The sequence below is a fragment of the Schistocerca gregaria genome, chromosome 2 (genome assembly GCF_023897955.1).
Source record: "Schistocerca gregaria isolate iqSchGreg1 chromosome 2, iqSchGreg1.2, whole genome shotgun sequence".
NCBI classification, from domain to species: domain Eukaryota; kingdom Metazoa; phylum Arthropoda; class Insecta; order Orthoptera; family Acrididae; genus Schistocerca; species Schistocerca gregaria.
The window spans coordinates 232,432,023-232,449,813 of record NC_064921.1 but is presented as its reverse complement, the minus strand read 5'-3'; the positions used below and the strand labels follow the sequence as shown (position 1 = coordinate 232,449,813).

The following is a 17,791-nucleotide window of genomic DNA, read 5'->3' as shown; positions in this document are numbered from 1 at the left end:
TTCACAGGGCCGGTCCGGAAAGCACCAGTAGCAAGTCGGATCCCGCTGTGAAGGATTGGGTCCAGCACCCGCAACACAGAAGGGGATGCTCCGCCATAAGCCAGGCTCCCATAATCCAGACGGGACTGGATTAACGCCTGTTAGAGCCGTAAGAGAGTAAATCGGTTGGCGCCCCAGTGGTGTGGCTCAAGCATCGCAGAGCATTAAGATGCCGCCAGCACATCTATTTAAGCTGACAAATATGTGGGAGCCAAGTCATGCGGGCATCAAAAACCACACTCAAAAACCAATGTGTCTCCTCCACAGGAAGAAGTTCGCCAGCAAGATAAAGCCGCAGCTCAGGATAGACAGTGCGCTGCCAGCAGAAATGCATAACGCAGGTTTTAGCAGCCGAAAACTGAAAGCCATGCGCTACAGCCCAAGACTGCACCTTGCGGATAGCGCCCTGCAGCTGATGTTCAGCCAATGGAGCTATAGTATAGGCAGAAGTTGTCAGCATACAAGGAAGCTGAGATAGACAATCCCACCACCGCAGCGAGCCCGTTAATTGCAATTAAAAACAGGCAGACTCTTAAGACAGATCCCTGTGGTACCCCTTTCTCCTGAACTCGGGGGGAACTATGGGAGGCCGCGACTTGCACGCGAAAGGTACAATGCGACAGAAAATTTTGTGTAGAGAGGATGTGATGGCGCCATAACATATCGTACGCCTTCCGCATGTCAAAAAAGACACGATGAGGTGCTGACGGTGGGCAAAGGCCATACGGAAGGCTGACTCCAGACTCACCAGATTGTCGGCGGCAGAGCTGGTTTTACAGAACCCACCCTGAGACGGAGCCAGGAGGCCCCGAGACTCGAGTACCCAACTCAATCGTTGGCTCAGCATGCGTTCGAGCAACCTGCAAAGAACGTTGGTGAGGCTAATGGGGCGGTAGCTGTCCACTTCCAATGGGTTCTTGCCAGGTTTCAAAAAGGGGATAACAATGCTTTCCCGCCATTGCGCAAGAAACTCACCCTTGACCCACATACGGTCGTAAAGGTCGAGGAGGCGTCTCTGGCAGTCCACTGAAAGGTGTTTGAGCATCTGACAGTGGACGCCATCTGGCCCAGGAGCTGTATCAGGGCAAGCGACTAGGGCACTTTGGAATTTCCACTCACTGAATGGAACATTGTAGGATTCAGGATGGTGGGTGTGAAATGAAAGGCTCCGACGTTCCAACTGGTCTTCAATGGAGCAGAAGGCCAGTGGGTAATTCGCAGAAGCGGAACAGAGAGCAAAATGGTCGGAGTCAGTACAAACTGCTCCATTCAGTGAGAGCGCAGGGATGCTGACAGGGGTCCGATAGCCATAGAGGCGCCTAATCTTGGCCCAAACCTGCGATGGAGAGATATGGAGGCCAATGGTGGAGACATACTGTTCCCAGCACTCCTGCTTGTGTTGGCGAATAAGGCAGCGGGCCCGTGCACACAGCAGTTTAAAGGTGATTAGGTGTTCTATTGAGGGATGTCGCTTGTGACGCTGGAGCGCCCGCCGGCGATCTTTAATCGACTCGGCAATCGCAGGCGACCACCAAGGCACAGACGGGAATGGCAGATTCGGCGGCAGTAATGATGCCGGTGGTGACCGAGTGAACCAACGCATCAATGGCTTCATTAGAAAGAGCCACGGGAGTAGACAACATTCAATTAGAACTACTGACGGCCTTGGAAGAGCCAATCCTGACAAAACTCTACCATCTGGTGAGCAAGATGTACGAGACAGGTGAAATACCCTCAGATTTCAAGAAGAATATAATAATTGCAATCCCAAAGTACGCAGGTGTTGACAGATGTGAGAATTCCGAAACTATCAGTTTAATAAGTCACAGCTGCAAAATACTAACACGAATTATTTATAGACGAATGGAAAAACTGGTAGAAGCCGACCTCGGGGAAGATCACTTTGGATTCCTTAGAAATGTTCGAACACGTGAGGCAATACTGACCTTACAGCTTATCTTAGAAGAAAGATTAAGGAAAGGCAAACCTACTTTTCTAGCATCTGTAGACATAGAGAAAGCTTTTGCCAATGTTGACTGGAAGACTCTCTTTCTAATTCTAAAGGTGGCAGGGGTAAAATACAGGGAGCGAAATCCTATTTACAATTTGTACAGAAACCAGATGGCAGTTATAAGAGTCGAGGGGCATGAAAGGGAAGCAGTGGTTGGGTAGGGAGTGAGACAGGGTTGTAGCCTCTCCCCGATGTTATTCTATCTGTATAGTGAGCAAACAGTAAAGGAAACAAAAGAAAAGTTCGGAGTAGGTATTAAAATCCATGGAGAAGAAATAAAAACTTTGGGGTTCGCTGATGACATTGTAATTCTCTCAGAGACAGAGGACTTGGAAGAGCAGTTGAACGGAATGGACAGTGTCTTGAAAGGAGGGTATAAGATGAACATCAACAAAAGCAAAATGACGATAATGGAATGTTGTCGAATTAAGTTGGGTGATGATGAAGGAATTAGATTAGGAAATGATACACGTAACATAGTAAAGGAGTTTTGCTATTTGGGGAGCAAAATAGCTGACGATAGTCAAAGTAGAGAGGATATAAAATGTATACTGGCAATGGCAAGGAAAGCGTTTCTGAAGAAGAAAAATTTGTTAACATCGAGTATAGATTTAAGTGTCAGGAAGTCATTCCTGAAAGTAGTTGTATGGAGTATAGCCATGTATGGAAGTGAAACATGGACAATAAATAGTTTGTACAAGAAGAGAATAGAAGCTTTCAAAATGTGGTGCTACAGAATAATGTTGAAGATTAGGTGGGTAGATCGCGTAAGTAATGAGGTGGTATTGAATAGGATTGGGGAGAAGAGAAGTTTGTGGCACAAATTGACGAGAAGAAGAGATCGGTTGGTAGGACATGTTCTGGGGCATCAAGGGATCACAAATTTAGCATTGGAGGGCAGAGTGGAGGGTAAAAATCATAGAGGGAGACCAAGAGATGAATACACTAAGCAGATTCAGAAGGATGTAGGTTGCAGTAGGTACTGGGAGAGGAAGGAGCTTGCACAGGATAGATTAGCATGGAGAGCTGCATCAAACCAGTCTCAGGACTGAAGACCACCACCACCACCACCACCACCACCACCACCACCACCACCACCACCACAACAACAACAACAACAACAACAAAAGTGTTTGTGAGGGGGGGAGTATGCGATTTAGTTGTGGAGGATCTATTTTGTTGCAGTTTTTGTTGAGTTGTCGTGTGTGATTAAGATTTGTTTATTTTGTATTTGAAACTTTTGTTTGTTTTTTATAGGTATTTTATTTTGGGGTGATGGGGAGGTTAGTCTTTTGTGTGTGTGTGTGTGTGTGTGTGTGTGTGTGTGTGTGTGTGTGTGTGTGTGTGTGAGAGAGAGAGAGAGAGAGAGAGAGAGAGAGAGAGAGAGAGAGAGAGAGAGAGAGAGATAGATATTGCGGTGGCTGACCTATTCTGCGGTGCCGGAACTTTGTTGTGGTAAGTTTTTATTTGATTTTGTGTGTTGTTGTGGCTGGTGGGGTGGTTATGAGTTGTGTGGTTTGTTGTATTGGTGACTTGGTATTGTGTGTTGGTTTGCAAGTATGTAGTTGAAGGGAACTTTTAGATTCCAATTTGTGGTCATATCTGTGGGTTTTTTGGCATTGGGAGTCTCTGTTAACCTATATGGGTGAAGGGAACTGTTTGATTCTAATGGGTGGTTGTGACTCTGGGTTTTCTAGTACCGGGAGTAACTGTTGAGCTATATAGGTTAAGGGAAGTGTCCGATTCCAGAGTATGTGTTTATTGGAATTTGGGGAGTTTTGAGTGGTTTGGTATGGTGGTGTGTGTCTAAATTTGTTTATATTTATTTTTTGTCCCAAACCAAAAACTCCCAATTACCCACACTTGTCCCGATTAGGTTTTTTGTGGAATGTGTGTGTGTTGGTTTTTCAATGTATTTTCGTGTTGTCATGTTCACGAAATGTCGTCATAGGCGCCATATTGGAGTCGTAGTGTTTGGTCGTTTCCGCCTTATTTGTGACGTCATGGGTCAAAGCAGACGGGTGGAATCGGACGCTTCCGTTTTCCTAAAGCTGCTCCCCAATATTGCTAAACAGCATATAGTTGAATTCACTAATAAAATAGTTTCTTGCATTTCATTATTCAAATCGAATACGTTCTGTGGAAAAAAAGAGAAATGTAAACAAAGGCTTGCAAAAACTCAACAATCTGCCTTGAACCATTGTTACTAATTGCCCTTTGAACAAGAGAACCAAACTATTTTTTGTTATATTTTAATCATCAACAACAAAAACACTACTTTGTATTGTAATTGTAACCATAAAACAAGACAATGTCCCAAGAATAAGGGTCACTACTCAGGAATACTACTGGATGATCATTCAAAGCCGAAAGGTCTAGAAAACAAGAGCTCCCAAGTTGCATACCTTTAAAGTTACGAGTGCTTGTTCAGTAAAAGATATGGGTTTTACGGCAGAAAAGGTGAACAAATGTTCATAGCTCTTAATGTATGCATTATAGAGCCCATGTTTACTAGACTTTTTGCTTTGAATGACTGTTCGTGTCATATCCCGGAACACTGATCACTCCTTCTCGGGCACCCTGTATAGTACAAAGAAAGAATAGGAAGTACATAGAGTATTCAAAAAGATTAAAGTTAGGGTTGCTTTCTCCAAACTATCGAAACAAGTGTTTTCCTCATGGTTATTGGAGGAACATCTCCGTATCAACTAATTTCGAGTATGTGTACGGTAAACAAAACTATGTATTGGATGAAATATGTGCCCACTACATAAAATGTGATACGCATTACCTGTTGGGCCAATAAAACAGCAACCTTAAATATTATGCGCAGGAAAGTTTCTAATCCAAGTGAAAAGTGGCGATTGCAGGGCAAGCATGCAATCAAACATATGGCTGTACCAAATCGTGACACACCAGAAGAATACTGCGGAATACAATATTGTACACACTTAAATATTAAAATAAACGTACCAGCTCTTGAGCCTCTTCGACATGTCTTTCGATCTCCTGAATAATACTCTTTTTATCCGCTATAACATTCAACAGAAATAAAATTAAATGTGCAGCTGTAATTTTACATCACTTCGACACAGTTCATTCCATATTCATATTTCAAATGGAAACCCGACTGAATTAGAAACTACAGCCCACCATGAGTTGTCAGCTTTCCTATTTTGGCTGTGATATCTGCTGTCAAAACAGCATATTGTTGCGCGTGGCTTTCTATTAGTGACGCCATTCCCCTGAGATTTTTCTTCGCAAAACTTGTCTCATTTGTATAGCACAACCATACAAATCTATTTTGTCTTTGGCATTTCACAAAACCCGATTTTCTCGCCACGCAATTAAACCGACGTAACAATACCTACACTACCATATTCGTACCCCTATTTTTTGTACATAATTAAATAAGAAATTGAAGCTTCCCTACAAACACTTCCCACTACAACAGACACGCCTATTAGTTTGTACTTTGAAACTTTGTATGCACTAAGCATCCTTTCCCACGAAATACCAACGATTTTCATTTGCGCTGGAGTTCTGAACTGTCATTCAACAGCTGTTTCAAGTAATGCGATACTGAACAGAAACTTCTTTCTTATCTGTGACAAGTTCACATAATATTGTAAATGTAGTGAGTGCCCATATTTTATTTGCTGATTCTGTACATGTATCAGCCATAAAAAGACAATCCAAAATAAATTTTTAATATGTTCTTCAAGTCCATCAAATTTTGTCTTGTAATTTCCTTTGATACATTTAAAAAATGTCTAAATACTGCCTATCTAAAATTTACATGTTTATTCAGGTACACTTATTTGTAAGATTTCAGACTGGATCTTTCTTTTCGAACACAAGTCACTGTTGGTACCCCTGGTGACTGTATTAGAGATTACTCTTTGATCAGTTCTTCTTCTTCCGGTGGAGGTTTAGGGGGTATGTGTGCAATTTGTTATGAGTATCTGATTCAAAGTATCTGATTCAATCCTTACGGCGAGCTTTTTATTTTTGAGTGTTTGGTGTTAGTTGTATGTAAGTCAACCAAATCTTGTTACTTCACTGTTAGTTTTTGTCATAGGTGATAAAAATGGTTCAGCGTCTGGTGTATCGACGACGCCTGTCGTACAACACGAAAAGCAACAGGAGGCGTGTGTAAGTACCTTACGCTTTTATTAAAATATCGTAGAGTGTCTAAATATTTGCCCGATATGTGGTTGTGAAACAGAGTTGTCCAATATGTAAAAATCAGTTCTAAACAAAACATTTGTAATTTATAAGGATCTTCCGCGATCATAAATGCCTGCTAGCACACTAGAATCGCGTGTGGTCAGATCATTTTATTCTGATTATAGACTGCAATGTCCGTTATTTAGGCGATGGGCGAAGAATACTACTACTTTCATTGTACTGTTAGTGGAAAAAGCACGACCCATAAAAGGTTTTAAATTTCTCCGAAGACTTTTTTTTTTTTAATACTGGGAAATAGATGAATTCTGACCTGAGGATACACGATAAGACACTCCATACTGCTGTACCGGATGATAGAGAATGTTAGGTGATAAACTTCCTTTGTTACGTTGCTGGAAAGCTCGTAAAAGTGAAATGCCTCAAAACATTGTTTGTGGTAGAAGCAGTTACGGAGCCAAATGATTTTCAAAATGTATCCATTAAAATCTGCACGAGATGTTTCGTTGTCATATACTGCTGTATAATTAAGTAGGAATACATTCTTAGTTTTGAAAGAATCTTGAGTCCCCGTGTGCAGATAATTGCTTTTCATACTACTTAATACAATATCACCAATTTTCCTTTGCTGAATGGATAACTTATGATTGTGTGTGGAAGAATTTGCAAGAGTTTATATAAATTAGCTTGCCAAAATAAAAGTGTTGTTCGGTAATTTTTTATAACTGTTAATGATCAGAACATCATGTGCTCCTGCAAGTCCTCGTATCACAAGCCCAAATTGTCCTGTTAAATGTTATTGTTAAAAACTAGCTGAGGTATGTCATTCAGTGATTCAGGTTTACAGTGTTTTTCCTCGATTGTTTATTCATATGTTTGTTTATATTGCTTAAATTTTCCTCATATTAGGCTGATGGGTCTATATAATTGTAATTGATACTTGGATAAATGTTACTGGTACATTTTAGTTCTTAAATTCCTATGCTGTTAACAATAAATCCTGAAGTTTGAAGTCCATTTTGTCCTCTTGGTTAGGTGGCTGGTCTTCAGTCTACATCTTTCAAGCTGTACTACTCAGCATTTTATTTGGTTTCATATGATGTTAGAAATTTGTGTGGACTTTAAATTTTTCTAAGGTTCTATGCTATTGAGGATAACCAGGTCTGTTCTTAGGAACTACTCCATACAGCTTCATGTGGATTAAATTCAGCTATTGTGATAGGTAATTATTCTTTCCTTTGTAAATCACCTAGAGTACAACAACTTGCTCTTTTTTAAATGCCAATTTGCTATTCTCTGTTGGCTTTGAAACATACCTATATTAGTAAATATTTTGTTTGCAAATTTGTAGATGGCTACTTTAACAACAGCACAACATAATTGTGATACCTCATGATACTTACATCATAGTTTCTGCGTAACAAGTATGTAGTACCACATTTTGTTTGGTTTCCCCCAAACTGTGTTGGTCATGAAAGTTGTATGAAGCTTTTGACCTTCAGTGCTTTCAATAGTTTACCTTTCTCCTGTAATTGCAACATACAGTCATTTATCTGCCAATTAGAGTTGTGTACATAAAAGTCACCTCAGATCAAGATGTGTATTGATTTGTCACCTACAAATAAACTTAATCTTTGTTGTAGCTGTTGTAATCACCTGTATTGTTTGTCACTCATTATCCAGGAGTATACTATTGCATATAGTTTGCAAGGGTCAAGAGGAATGTTAGATACCTCATCTTCGACCTGTGATTTAATGTAAATGATTGCTATCATGTCATCTTCTGGTGTGTATTTCGCAGTTTGGTTGGTCATTTGTGGAAACAAAAACCTTGGATGTGGTATCTGATCTGTAGCACAACCTGTTGCCACTGATAAGACACTATGGTTTCCATATGTTTTACAACATTTGTCATTCATGTCCTGTGTCATTGTCAAAGCCAATCATTAATATCACTATCAGATATTCCTGTTAATCCATGTCGTGTGTGCTTCACAATGCTATTCAAAGAAATAAAAATAGTTTTCCCCCGTTTCTGGGATGAGCTGATGGTTCTACACATTGCAATCTTCTGTTTTTTCTTGGTTTTACACCATGATTCCATTCATAGTGTCATACTGTCCACTCGATGAATATTTTACTATTCAATTTCCGAAGTTGTTTTCTGTCTGTTTCACTTTGAAAAATTACTGAATTTCAGGACATTAATTTGTGGTCTTTCTCCAGGATCACTAGTTTTGAATGCTGAACAATCAAGATCCTGAAACAACTTTTCTGTGGCATTTTACACATACTCTTCCAGCTTTATTTATTTTTTCTTTGAGTACAAAGAAAAAATTTTCGTCATTGAAACGTTTTTTTCCTTGGTACCCTGTAAATATACCTTGGGGAAGAAAAGCAATCAATCTTGGCTGGGTGTGTGCAGTAAAGCACTAAAATACTGACATCCCCCTTGATAGCATATTATTTTGAGCCATTGATGTAAGGCTTACAGTGATACACAATGGCAGTCTTTATATCTAATGTGATCTCAACTACATAAACGTGTAGTGGAAAGTTTAGTAGCTTTATTCAAGCAGGTAGATTGTGTCCAATATAGGCACACATGCATTTTCATACTGGTGTGTCACAATTGGTAACTGTGTGAAAGATTACTATGTAAAATAGTTATATATATTATTAAACATTAAATATTGCAAATAACTTAGCCTTCCCACCACAAAAAGTATTACTGTTGCATGAACAAAGTGCTTATTTTTCATTCAACTTTGCACATGCCTTTTCCAGCAGTGCAAACATGCATTCTTATTTGTGCGTGTGTGTGTGTGTGTGTGTGTTGCTTCCTAGGTTAGATGGCAATCTCTTGTGCTCTTAAGCAGATGACAGGTAGCTGCAGACCACATGTTTCGTTTTATGTTTTATGGCAATTTATCTGCAATAGTGTACATAGACTCCAAAGGAAGCAAGCTGAAATTTATAGTGATACCAAACACAGAAGTTACATGGAACTCTGCTTCTGAAGATTATTGGAATAAAAATGTCTTGATTTGGTGCCCTAAGCCTCATATAGTAGGTAAAAAGTCTGTTCATATAACTGTAGAGAATGAGAAGTCTCGAAATAGGGTAACGGAGTAGTAGTAGTCTACAAATTTGTGAAGTGTGTGAATGAAAACTATGAACAAGTATTCATGCTGTGGCAACTTAATAGCACAACAATTGAATAGCCTGACATATGAACAAAAGAAGAGGTAGCCTATGTGTAGATTCTCAACAAATCACTAGAAATTGAAATGCAAAAAATACTAAACTTGATAATGAAATCTCTGTTGCAGTGGATTCTGAGGTTTGTGACATCCTCAAATTTGAGCCCAGGGTTATTATTCTTTATATGACCCATCATTAAAGCTCTTTAGTCTACATAACTAATACAGCAAATTTGGCATGTTGAAAGTCAATTTACTTTCACACTATGGTTAAGAACCTCACTTAAATATTCCTAGGTTTCAGGAATAGTCACTGAAATGTTTTGTTTTGAAGTGTGAAATAAATCAACACGTATATAATTCACTCGTTGCCAGCTAACAAAATGTTATTGCTAGCCTTATCACTGCAGTTACCCAAGCTGAAAATGTATATCTAAAATCTTGCTGTGACCTGAAATTTGCAAACAAGTTGTCACTTTTTTCTGTTCCTCTATTCTTTTTCTGTTGCATTTTGTCACAATAAATGCAGCACCAGCTTCTGAGAAAAGATGGGGATGCATAGCAGACTGCTTATGCATGGAGTAACATGTGAACGCAATGAGGCATTTGCATAAATATTTTCTTTCCACCGATTTGGCTGCCACTGGTTGATTTGTAGCATATTATTCATGCTTGGCTGACCTAGCAGTGTACAAAGTGGTTAAGAAACTTGATTCTCACTTCCAAGGACAATAGCTGAAATCATTGCCTGCCCTTATAGGTGTAAGGTTTTAGTGGTTTCCTTAAATCCCTTAAGGCATGTGCTATGATACTTTTCCTTGATGAGGCCAGGGTAAATCTCCTTCAATCCAAAATTATGCACCATCCACATTATCTCATCATTTATGGGATGCTAATCTTTTCAGCAACATTTTAACTTGTACAAATTTGCTTCAATTCTTTGAAGAATGTTTTCTGTTGTGTTTTCTAGTGTTATCCTTTGGAGCTGAGGATGATGTAAATGTGTTTCTCCACAAATTGCATTCTTACATTTTCACAATGCAATATAGGTGAGGCAGCTTTGATTGCTGAGATAATTGATAGAGGCCTAATAGGAACTAAAAGTTGGCATTTCTTGTAATATTTTTGTTCTGTGCTAGTCAAGTGTCATAAGTTGACTATCTAATGTTTCAAGGTCACTTTGTATTGTTTGTCACTTGCACTTTACTTTCAACTTGTGTGGTGTCAGAAGAGCATTTTAATGCCAAGTTCTACTGCTTCATTGGGATTGTACCAGATAACAGTAATAGTATTTGGTGGATACAGATGACTTCTGATACTATCTTTCCTTTGGGGCAAATAATACAGATAATCAGTTGGAAGTTACCATTTACCTTAAATGGTTTTTGTAGTTTGAATGTAAATAAATGCTTGTATGTAATCCAGAAATGCGCACCAACAATTTTGTAGTGCAACCATCTGAAGATTTTGGCAGCTGTAGGCCATATATCACTATTTTTTATCATGAAAGGCATGCATACTGTGTTCCAAGGATAAACGGAAATACAGAGCACTTATTCTCATTAGCAGCCAAAAGATTAGTTTCTGTGATAGGATGAATGGAGAATGTTGTATACTACACTTCTTAGAGAACGTGAAGTAATTTTAATATTATAATGGACTTCATCATGTCAACCGTGTATAACAGCATAGTTCAGGTGTGCCAGCTGCCATTTCAGACTGCAGAATACACTGATTGCTGTGGTATGGTTGTGATTTCCCATGATATGTTCTTCAATTTGAGCATCAAATGTTGTAAGAATACTGTAATTTATTAATTACACCCACATTCATAATCTGCAAGCCACCCTGTTGGTCATAGTTGAGTGTACCTTGCGGTACTGTTAGTCATTACATTTCCTGTACCACTCACAAATCAAGTGAGGGGGAAAAATCATTTGTCTGTTTGCCCTCATACATGGCCTAATTTCCCCGGACTTGTTTTCGAAATTAGTATGTGAATTATATGTTCGTGGCAGTAGAATCCTTCTGCAGTCTATTGCAAATGCTGTTTCTCTACATTTTTGCAGTGTTGTTTACATAAAAGAATTTCTTCCCTCCAGGTGTTAGTTGGGTGGAACATATTATTTTGCATTCACTTTCATATATAAATATGGCTACATGCTGGCCATTTCCATTTTATTTATTTATTTGTTTATTTTTAAATTCCTATTTGAGCTCAGGAACCATACCTAGAATACTTGCATGTTGATAGAAGCTACCAGTAACAAATCCAGGCTGTTAAAAAGGTCAGTTGACTATGTACTTAAGTTAGATTCATCATAAGTCCCAGTGAAAGTATAGTAATGAGACTGCACTTGTTATGTGATATAGGGTCATTCCACATCAAAGGGCCCAATATTTAAAAGTGCCTCTTCCCATCAACCATCTGCAAATGTAATGAAATTTGATGTGAAAGTTTTGTGTGGTTTTTTATGGTTATATACCAACTTTTCAGTCCAGTATCTTCAACGGTTGAATTTTTAGGGGGCTTTTAAAGAGAGGCTACTCACTTTCTCATAACATAACAAGGTGCGAATGTGCCAAGTTCGCTAGACATTTTTAATAGTTCTAGCAAACATTTTGTCATTGTCTTTAATATACATAGAAAACTCTTTATGCTGAATCACACAAAATTTCAAAACTTAGTGTGGATTAATTTTGTTATGCCAGTACTTAAAGTGCAAACTGCGCACTTCAAATGTGTAGCTGAATCAGTTTGTGCTGCATCTTCATGTGGATAATGTTAAAACCCCACTGTCATTATTGACATTTAAAGAGATAATCATCTCTTCCACTAAAGTCTCCAAAGCACCTTCATATTGCCATGCTCTTTCCATAATGTTTTGTGTGTGTGTGTTTGACGCCTTTCTTCCAGTCTTCAGGGGTAACATGAGTAATAGCTTCTGTAGTGTGTGCTGCTTCTGCAGAGTGTGTAAATTTTTCGCTGTTCCTGACAACGGAACCTTTAATTTGAGCACATGTGAACTCTATAGGGTTGAAGTAGCTGTGGTATGGTGGCAGCCTGACGATTGTATGCCCTCTTTTTTTTCCCAGTTTGTCGATTTTATATTTTGGAAATTGCAGTTTATGGAAATTTATTTTTTCCACAAGCTCGACCTTCTTAAGGTCATGAGATATATTTATGTTAAGATGCTCAAGCCGATTAATCATTTCCTCCTTTCACTTTGCCGTGGTAGGTGCTTTATCAACAATCAAATGATATGGAGCATTGTTTAAAACAATTGTTGGCGGTTTATGTAGATGGGGTAAGAGCTTCTACAACCCACTTTGTGAATTTAATGTGGTTCATATCTTCATGATAACCTCCTGTCTTCTTTGATTTCAAGAGGAGACAGTTTGATACAAAACCTTGTGAGGTGCCTGCATGCAGTATAATCAGTCAGCTCCTCTTACCAGACGGCATCTGCGTAGCTCATTTAATCGTGTTGTCTGTCCGCCCCTGATTAACTACGTGACCAGAATTAGCCCACATTTCATTGAGCCAAACCACTTCTTATGCTAAACTTTTGTCTCAAAAGTCGGCATCTCCATGCAGCAATATCCTCCCTTTCCATCAATAGTGTACGACCACAAAATTGTCTGTAGTCAAATCCTACATTGTGCAAAACTGTGAATAACAAATGTTAGACTGCCCTGAAAAGATCCTGATTCTTTGTGTCACCAATAACTTTGAGAATGTGGGATGTTCCTTTCTGTGATAATAATCGTGAACATGACAACGAATTGCATCCTCTGTGAATGAATCTAAATTCGTAACATGCCTATCCATAGAACGTTTCTTCCTGGGAGTACCAAGTTTGGATGGTTCTCCAACTTCTTATTCTGTCTCAAACAGTTCCTTCCCAATTTTTACGACAGTGTTTCTGTTGATATTCAGGGCTGATGCCTTTCTGTCTACTACCTTGCTAACGGAGAGTAGTGGGCCACCAACAAGTTTTTCACTCTCAAAGTAATCTCTTAACAAACAAACCATTTCTATACTCTTTCCTCATGCAGCAATCCCCTGTCCACTAGAATGACGTCAAACTTTTCTAATTTTTGATGTACTTTCTTCTGACATGTTGAATAACACGAACAAATAACTGTCACAGAAACAATCCAGTAATGCCTAAACTGCTACAAAACAAACACTGCGCACAGCCACCGCACACTCACTCACTGCAACTAAATCCCAGCACAAGTGGAAGTGTGGACTGTGTGCAATCTTAGTGTTGAGTTTTTGAATAATAAATAGCCATTGTTGTAGCTGAATTGAAGCACTAAAGCAATATCATTTGGTAGCCTCATTTGTATATTTTATATAAAACAAAGACGAATCAGGATATTCATGACCTTTCAAAATTGCTTACTATAAGTTAATAAACTATAGTACGAAATGAACCAAGAGACCGTTGCATCTGCTACTCTGGGGGATCTGATGGAGAAGATTGTCATAAGTCGCCACCATTCTATTAAGGCAGACGTCAACTACAATCAGTTGAAGGAAATGTGAGAAGGACTAAGAGCTTGTACAACATAGGCCTGGGCTTGATTTTACTGAAGATACACAAGTTTGTTCTTACCATGATGTATTGTTGATGACAAAACTTCAATTCTTGCAGAAGACCTGCTACAGCTCATTTGGTAAGGAAAAACATGTAACCAAGAAGTAACCACTGCAATGTCTGATGGGCTGAAGTTTCTGACTAGCAAAGTTTTTAAACCTGGTCACAAAATTTCTGCCAGATGTAGACTTGAAATGGCCTAAAAAAGAATCAGGATAAGCATGAATCACCATCCACTGAATACATGGATGTTGTTGATGCTTGTGCTGTTGCTAATATTTCATTATCACTGAGACCCACCATTATAGCTTCAGTGGATCAGCAAAAAGGATTCAGTGGGGTACATAAAGCGCAAAGTTCTGTAAGCCAAAGGCAGCATTACTAATGTATTTGCCACAGCTGCTGAAACTTAAGATTAAGCTTCAGACTTCAAGCAATCGCAGTAAAGTTTGAATTTTGTCTCTGGCCCTGTGCAATTGGACTATTGAAAAAGCTGTAAAGAATTTGCTGTTTCAACTAAAATGGCGAAGAAGGCTAGGAACCCAAAGATAGAATATGGGTTTGGGCAACACCTGCAAACCGAAAAGAGATAATCTCATTGATGAAGTAAAACAAAATGTCCGCACTTTTTTGAAAAATGAGTTTTCTCGTTTATGCCGAGGCAAAAAGGATTGTTGCGTAAGAATAAATGGTGAAGAGATCCATAAGCAGAAACACCTACTCCTTTGTGACTGGAAATAAATGTTTATTGCTTATTGTAAGCAATAAGGAAATCAACTGAGCTCAGGCCGAAATTGTGTACTACAGTTGGTGTTTCTGGAATCACATTCAGTGTGTGTGTGTGTGTGTGTGTGTGTGTGTGTGTGTGTGTGTGTGTGTGTGTGTGCGCGCTCCAAAATGTCAGATTAATGTTGGCTTCAGCAATATCCAACCAAGGTGATTAAAAGGATTTAATTTTTAAAAATGTATGCGGGTTGGAATCAAAAGATTATATGCTGCAACATTGAGAAGAGTAATGTCGATGAAAAATGCAATTAGGTTTTCTTGAAGACAAGTTTAGACTGACCCTGAAAAAACAATGGAATACAAGCAGTGGGTTCATACTGACAGATACATTGGAACCATGCCAGAGAACTGTTAAAGATTTCATGGAGACAATGATTTTGAAAATTACTGGTTTAAGAAGCCATCACGTTTTGTGAACACACCAAAGACTATACATTAAACAGCTAAAAAGAAATCTTGCAGAAAATAATTATATTGATGAATTTTGCTGAGAATTATTTATTTGTTGTTCAAGGTGTTGTGCAAGGATTTCATTGAGTTAATATTCAGGACACATTACATTTATTTGTTGCCTATTTTGCTAGCATTTGTGTGATCAGCAACTGCTTCGTCATGACACCATTGCTGTCCATGAGTTTCAGATAAAGTTAATAGCATACTTAGAGACAAAGATTGAAAACATTAAGAAAGTTTATTATTTTTGTGATGGTTCCGCTGTTCAGTGTAAGAATTTCAAAAATTTCATCAATTCATGTCTACATGAAAAGGATTTTGGCATCACTGCCAAATGGAATTTTTTTGGAACAATTTGCGTATAGAAAATTTTGGCCAACTTTGCAGATGCATGCGTATATTTTAATCTAGGCAGCCATTGTTAATTTTTTCCGTATGTAGATATCATAGGTAGGAATAACCTGAAGTTGTGGTGTGGTTGGTTCATATGAAAAGTAGCAGTTGTCGGTCAAACATTGGCTATTAGAATAGTGTGACAAATTTTTGATCCAATTTACAGGCTTGTATCTATATGTATGACTAAATTTGGAGGTGGTCAAATGGGGATCTCCTGGTCCCCTTGACAGGGATGACCCACAGATGAATATGACTGAAATGCATAGTAGGAAGAAAATAAGTAGCTACAGTTCTGTGTTATGGTCAGTTCCTAACATTGTCAATTGGCAAACACTGCCTACACAAAATATTTGCTAGTTATTATTCTGTTTGTGGAATGCAATGAAGTTCTTAGACAATTCTGCAGTTCTCCAGCCATATTTGATAAGGGAATTGACTGATTAAAAAATCTCACAGTAAACATTGTGGAGTTATTTGCTTTCATTTAGATATGAATGGACAGTTGGTAAAATAAAATATCTTGCTTGTTGCAGTGTCCGTACTCCTGGTGGAAAGCTGGTATACCAATATTTGAAAAAACCTAAGAAGATCCCAAGGTGTGGACAATGCAAGGACAAGCTGAGGGGCATAGTTCCAGCTAGGCCAATGGAAAGATCAAGAATGTGCCGCAGGAAAAAGACTGTGAAAAGGGCATATGGTGGAGTCTTGTGTCATAAATGTGTAAAGGAAAGGTTAGTATTTCTTTCTGTCAACTAGGAATTTATTGTACATTAAACAGCGAGAAGATATGTCAACGTTGTTTTCCATAGTATGCTCAAGTTACGTTGCCTTGTTCAACATAATCTTTCTGAAAAGTTTTTGTTATATGGAATAGTATTTGTTTTGGCACAGATAAATTTCATAGAGGTAACATGTAGTCATCATTTGCCATTTTTGTGCATTTAAATGTCTGGTAATGATTTTTGTTTTCAAGTCAGTATTATAAAATGCAGTGAGGTTATTTTTGTGGTCCAAATTGTATTTGAATCACAGTATCTGATCTTAGCTTGTTGTATTGAGTCAGTTTAATTAATGCACCTTTTTTCCTTCCAGAATTATTCGTGCTTTCCTGATTGAAGAACAGAAGATTGTCGTTGAGGTGCTGAAGGCACGTCAATCATCTGGAGATGCAAAGAAAGCTGATAAATAATTATCAATGGACATATTTAATAAACTATAAAAGTTATTAAACTGATTTTTTTTGTAATGATACCTGTATTCTTTCGTGACTTACAATTCTGTGTGGAGAGTTGATCTTCTCATTGATCAGACTAGTTCCTTCAACTTAGTGACGATAGTGAATTTTGTCTTAAATATGAGAAGGGTGAAAGGTTATTCAGAAATGACATTTTGCACACAAAAGCTTTCTTGTATTTTTTAGGTTTTTTCTTATTAGTTTGGATGTTAGTTATGTCTTTAAAGATTGGGCAAGGATGCTGCACACACACACACACACACACACACACACACACACACACACACACACACACACACACTGAAACTTTCACTTAACTGCCTCATACCAGTCACATACAGACTTTCCTCAGCAGACAAAAAAAAAAAAAAAAAAAAAAAAAAAAAAAAAAAAAAAATGCATAACAACTTTCTTAACATCAATGTGGTTGAGTGTAGGCTGTGACTTCAGTTTTAAGGTCTGCCTTTTTGTGGTGAAAATTTAGGGAAAGAGGAAGTGCATAGGATGTTGGAAAGTCTGCAGTTCTCTTGTCCTTCTGAAAATAAGTCTTTCATTGTAAGAACCATATTTATTAGTATGTTATGTGGTACACATGGTAGATGGTTTTTACAGTACTAACATAACATTCTTCTGTTGTGCCTGACAGGCAGAGGCCTCTTACTTTGACACTTTAGGAGACATCACAGCTATGTCCTGCACAGTGTAATAGCACTTGGAGTCAGCATGATGTGACTACCATGCTTCCTATAAAACGAAGGGGTCATCTGCATCTGTTTGTGGCCTAGTAGGGAAGTATTGGTATTACAGTATAACTTGTGTGATGGTCTCTGGGCTTACTAGATAGATCTGAGTATGTTTGTTGACAATGAGTGAC

General features: G+C 38.4%; 2 protein-coding genes across 2 annotated transcripts in view; one reads left to right on the top strand and one right to left on the bottom strand.

Annotated features, from left to right (window-relative positions):
- Positions 1–5,632, bottom strand: part of LOC126336757 (vesicle transport through interaction with t-SNAREs homolog 1A) — a 30,661-nt gene extending 25,029 nt beyond the window's left edge. The window contains exons 1-2 of the mRNA XM_050000759.1: positions 5,204–5,632; positions 5,024–5,082 (exon numbers count right to left, since the gene is read on the bottom strand). Coding sequence (XP_049856716.1) covers positions 5,024–5,082; positions 5,204–5,291 — 147 coding nt within the window. The 5' untranslated portion in view covers positions 5,292–5,632. The remainder of the gene's footprint in view (positions 1–5,023; positions 5,083–5,203) is intronic.
- A 260-nt stretch (positions 5,633–5,892) lies between these two features.
- Positions 5,893–16,929, top strand: LOC126336756 (60S ribosomal protein L34-like). Its single transcript, XM_050000758.1, has 4 exons — positions 5,893–5,989; positions 6,132–6,205; positions 16,217–16,414; positions 16,776–16,929. Exons 2-4 carry the CDS (start codon positions 6,141–6,143, stop codon positions 16,870–16,872), a joined length of 360 nt encoding a protein of 119 aa, XP_049856715.1. The 5' UTR covers positions 5,893–5,989; positions 6,132–6,140; the 3' UTR covers positions 16,873–16,929.
- Positions 16,930–17,791: the final 862 nt, after the last annotated feature.

Bases quoted from the DNA above. Each gene is read 5' to 3' on its own strand.
- LOC126336756 (XM_050000758.1), top strand. From the start codon at position 6,141: ATGGTTCAGCGTCTGGTGTATCGACGACGCCTGTCGTACAACACGAAA. The intron at 6,206-16,216 runs GTAAGTACCTTA...TGCTTGTTGCAG, and splicing joins AAAAGCAACAGGAGGCGTGT to TGTCCGTACTCCTGGTGGAA. The intron at 16,415-16,775 runs GTTAGTATTTCT...TTTTCCTTCCAG, and splicing joins CATAAATGTGTAAAGGAAAG to AATTATTCGTGCTTTCCTGA.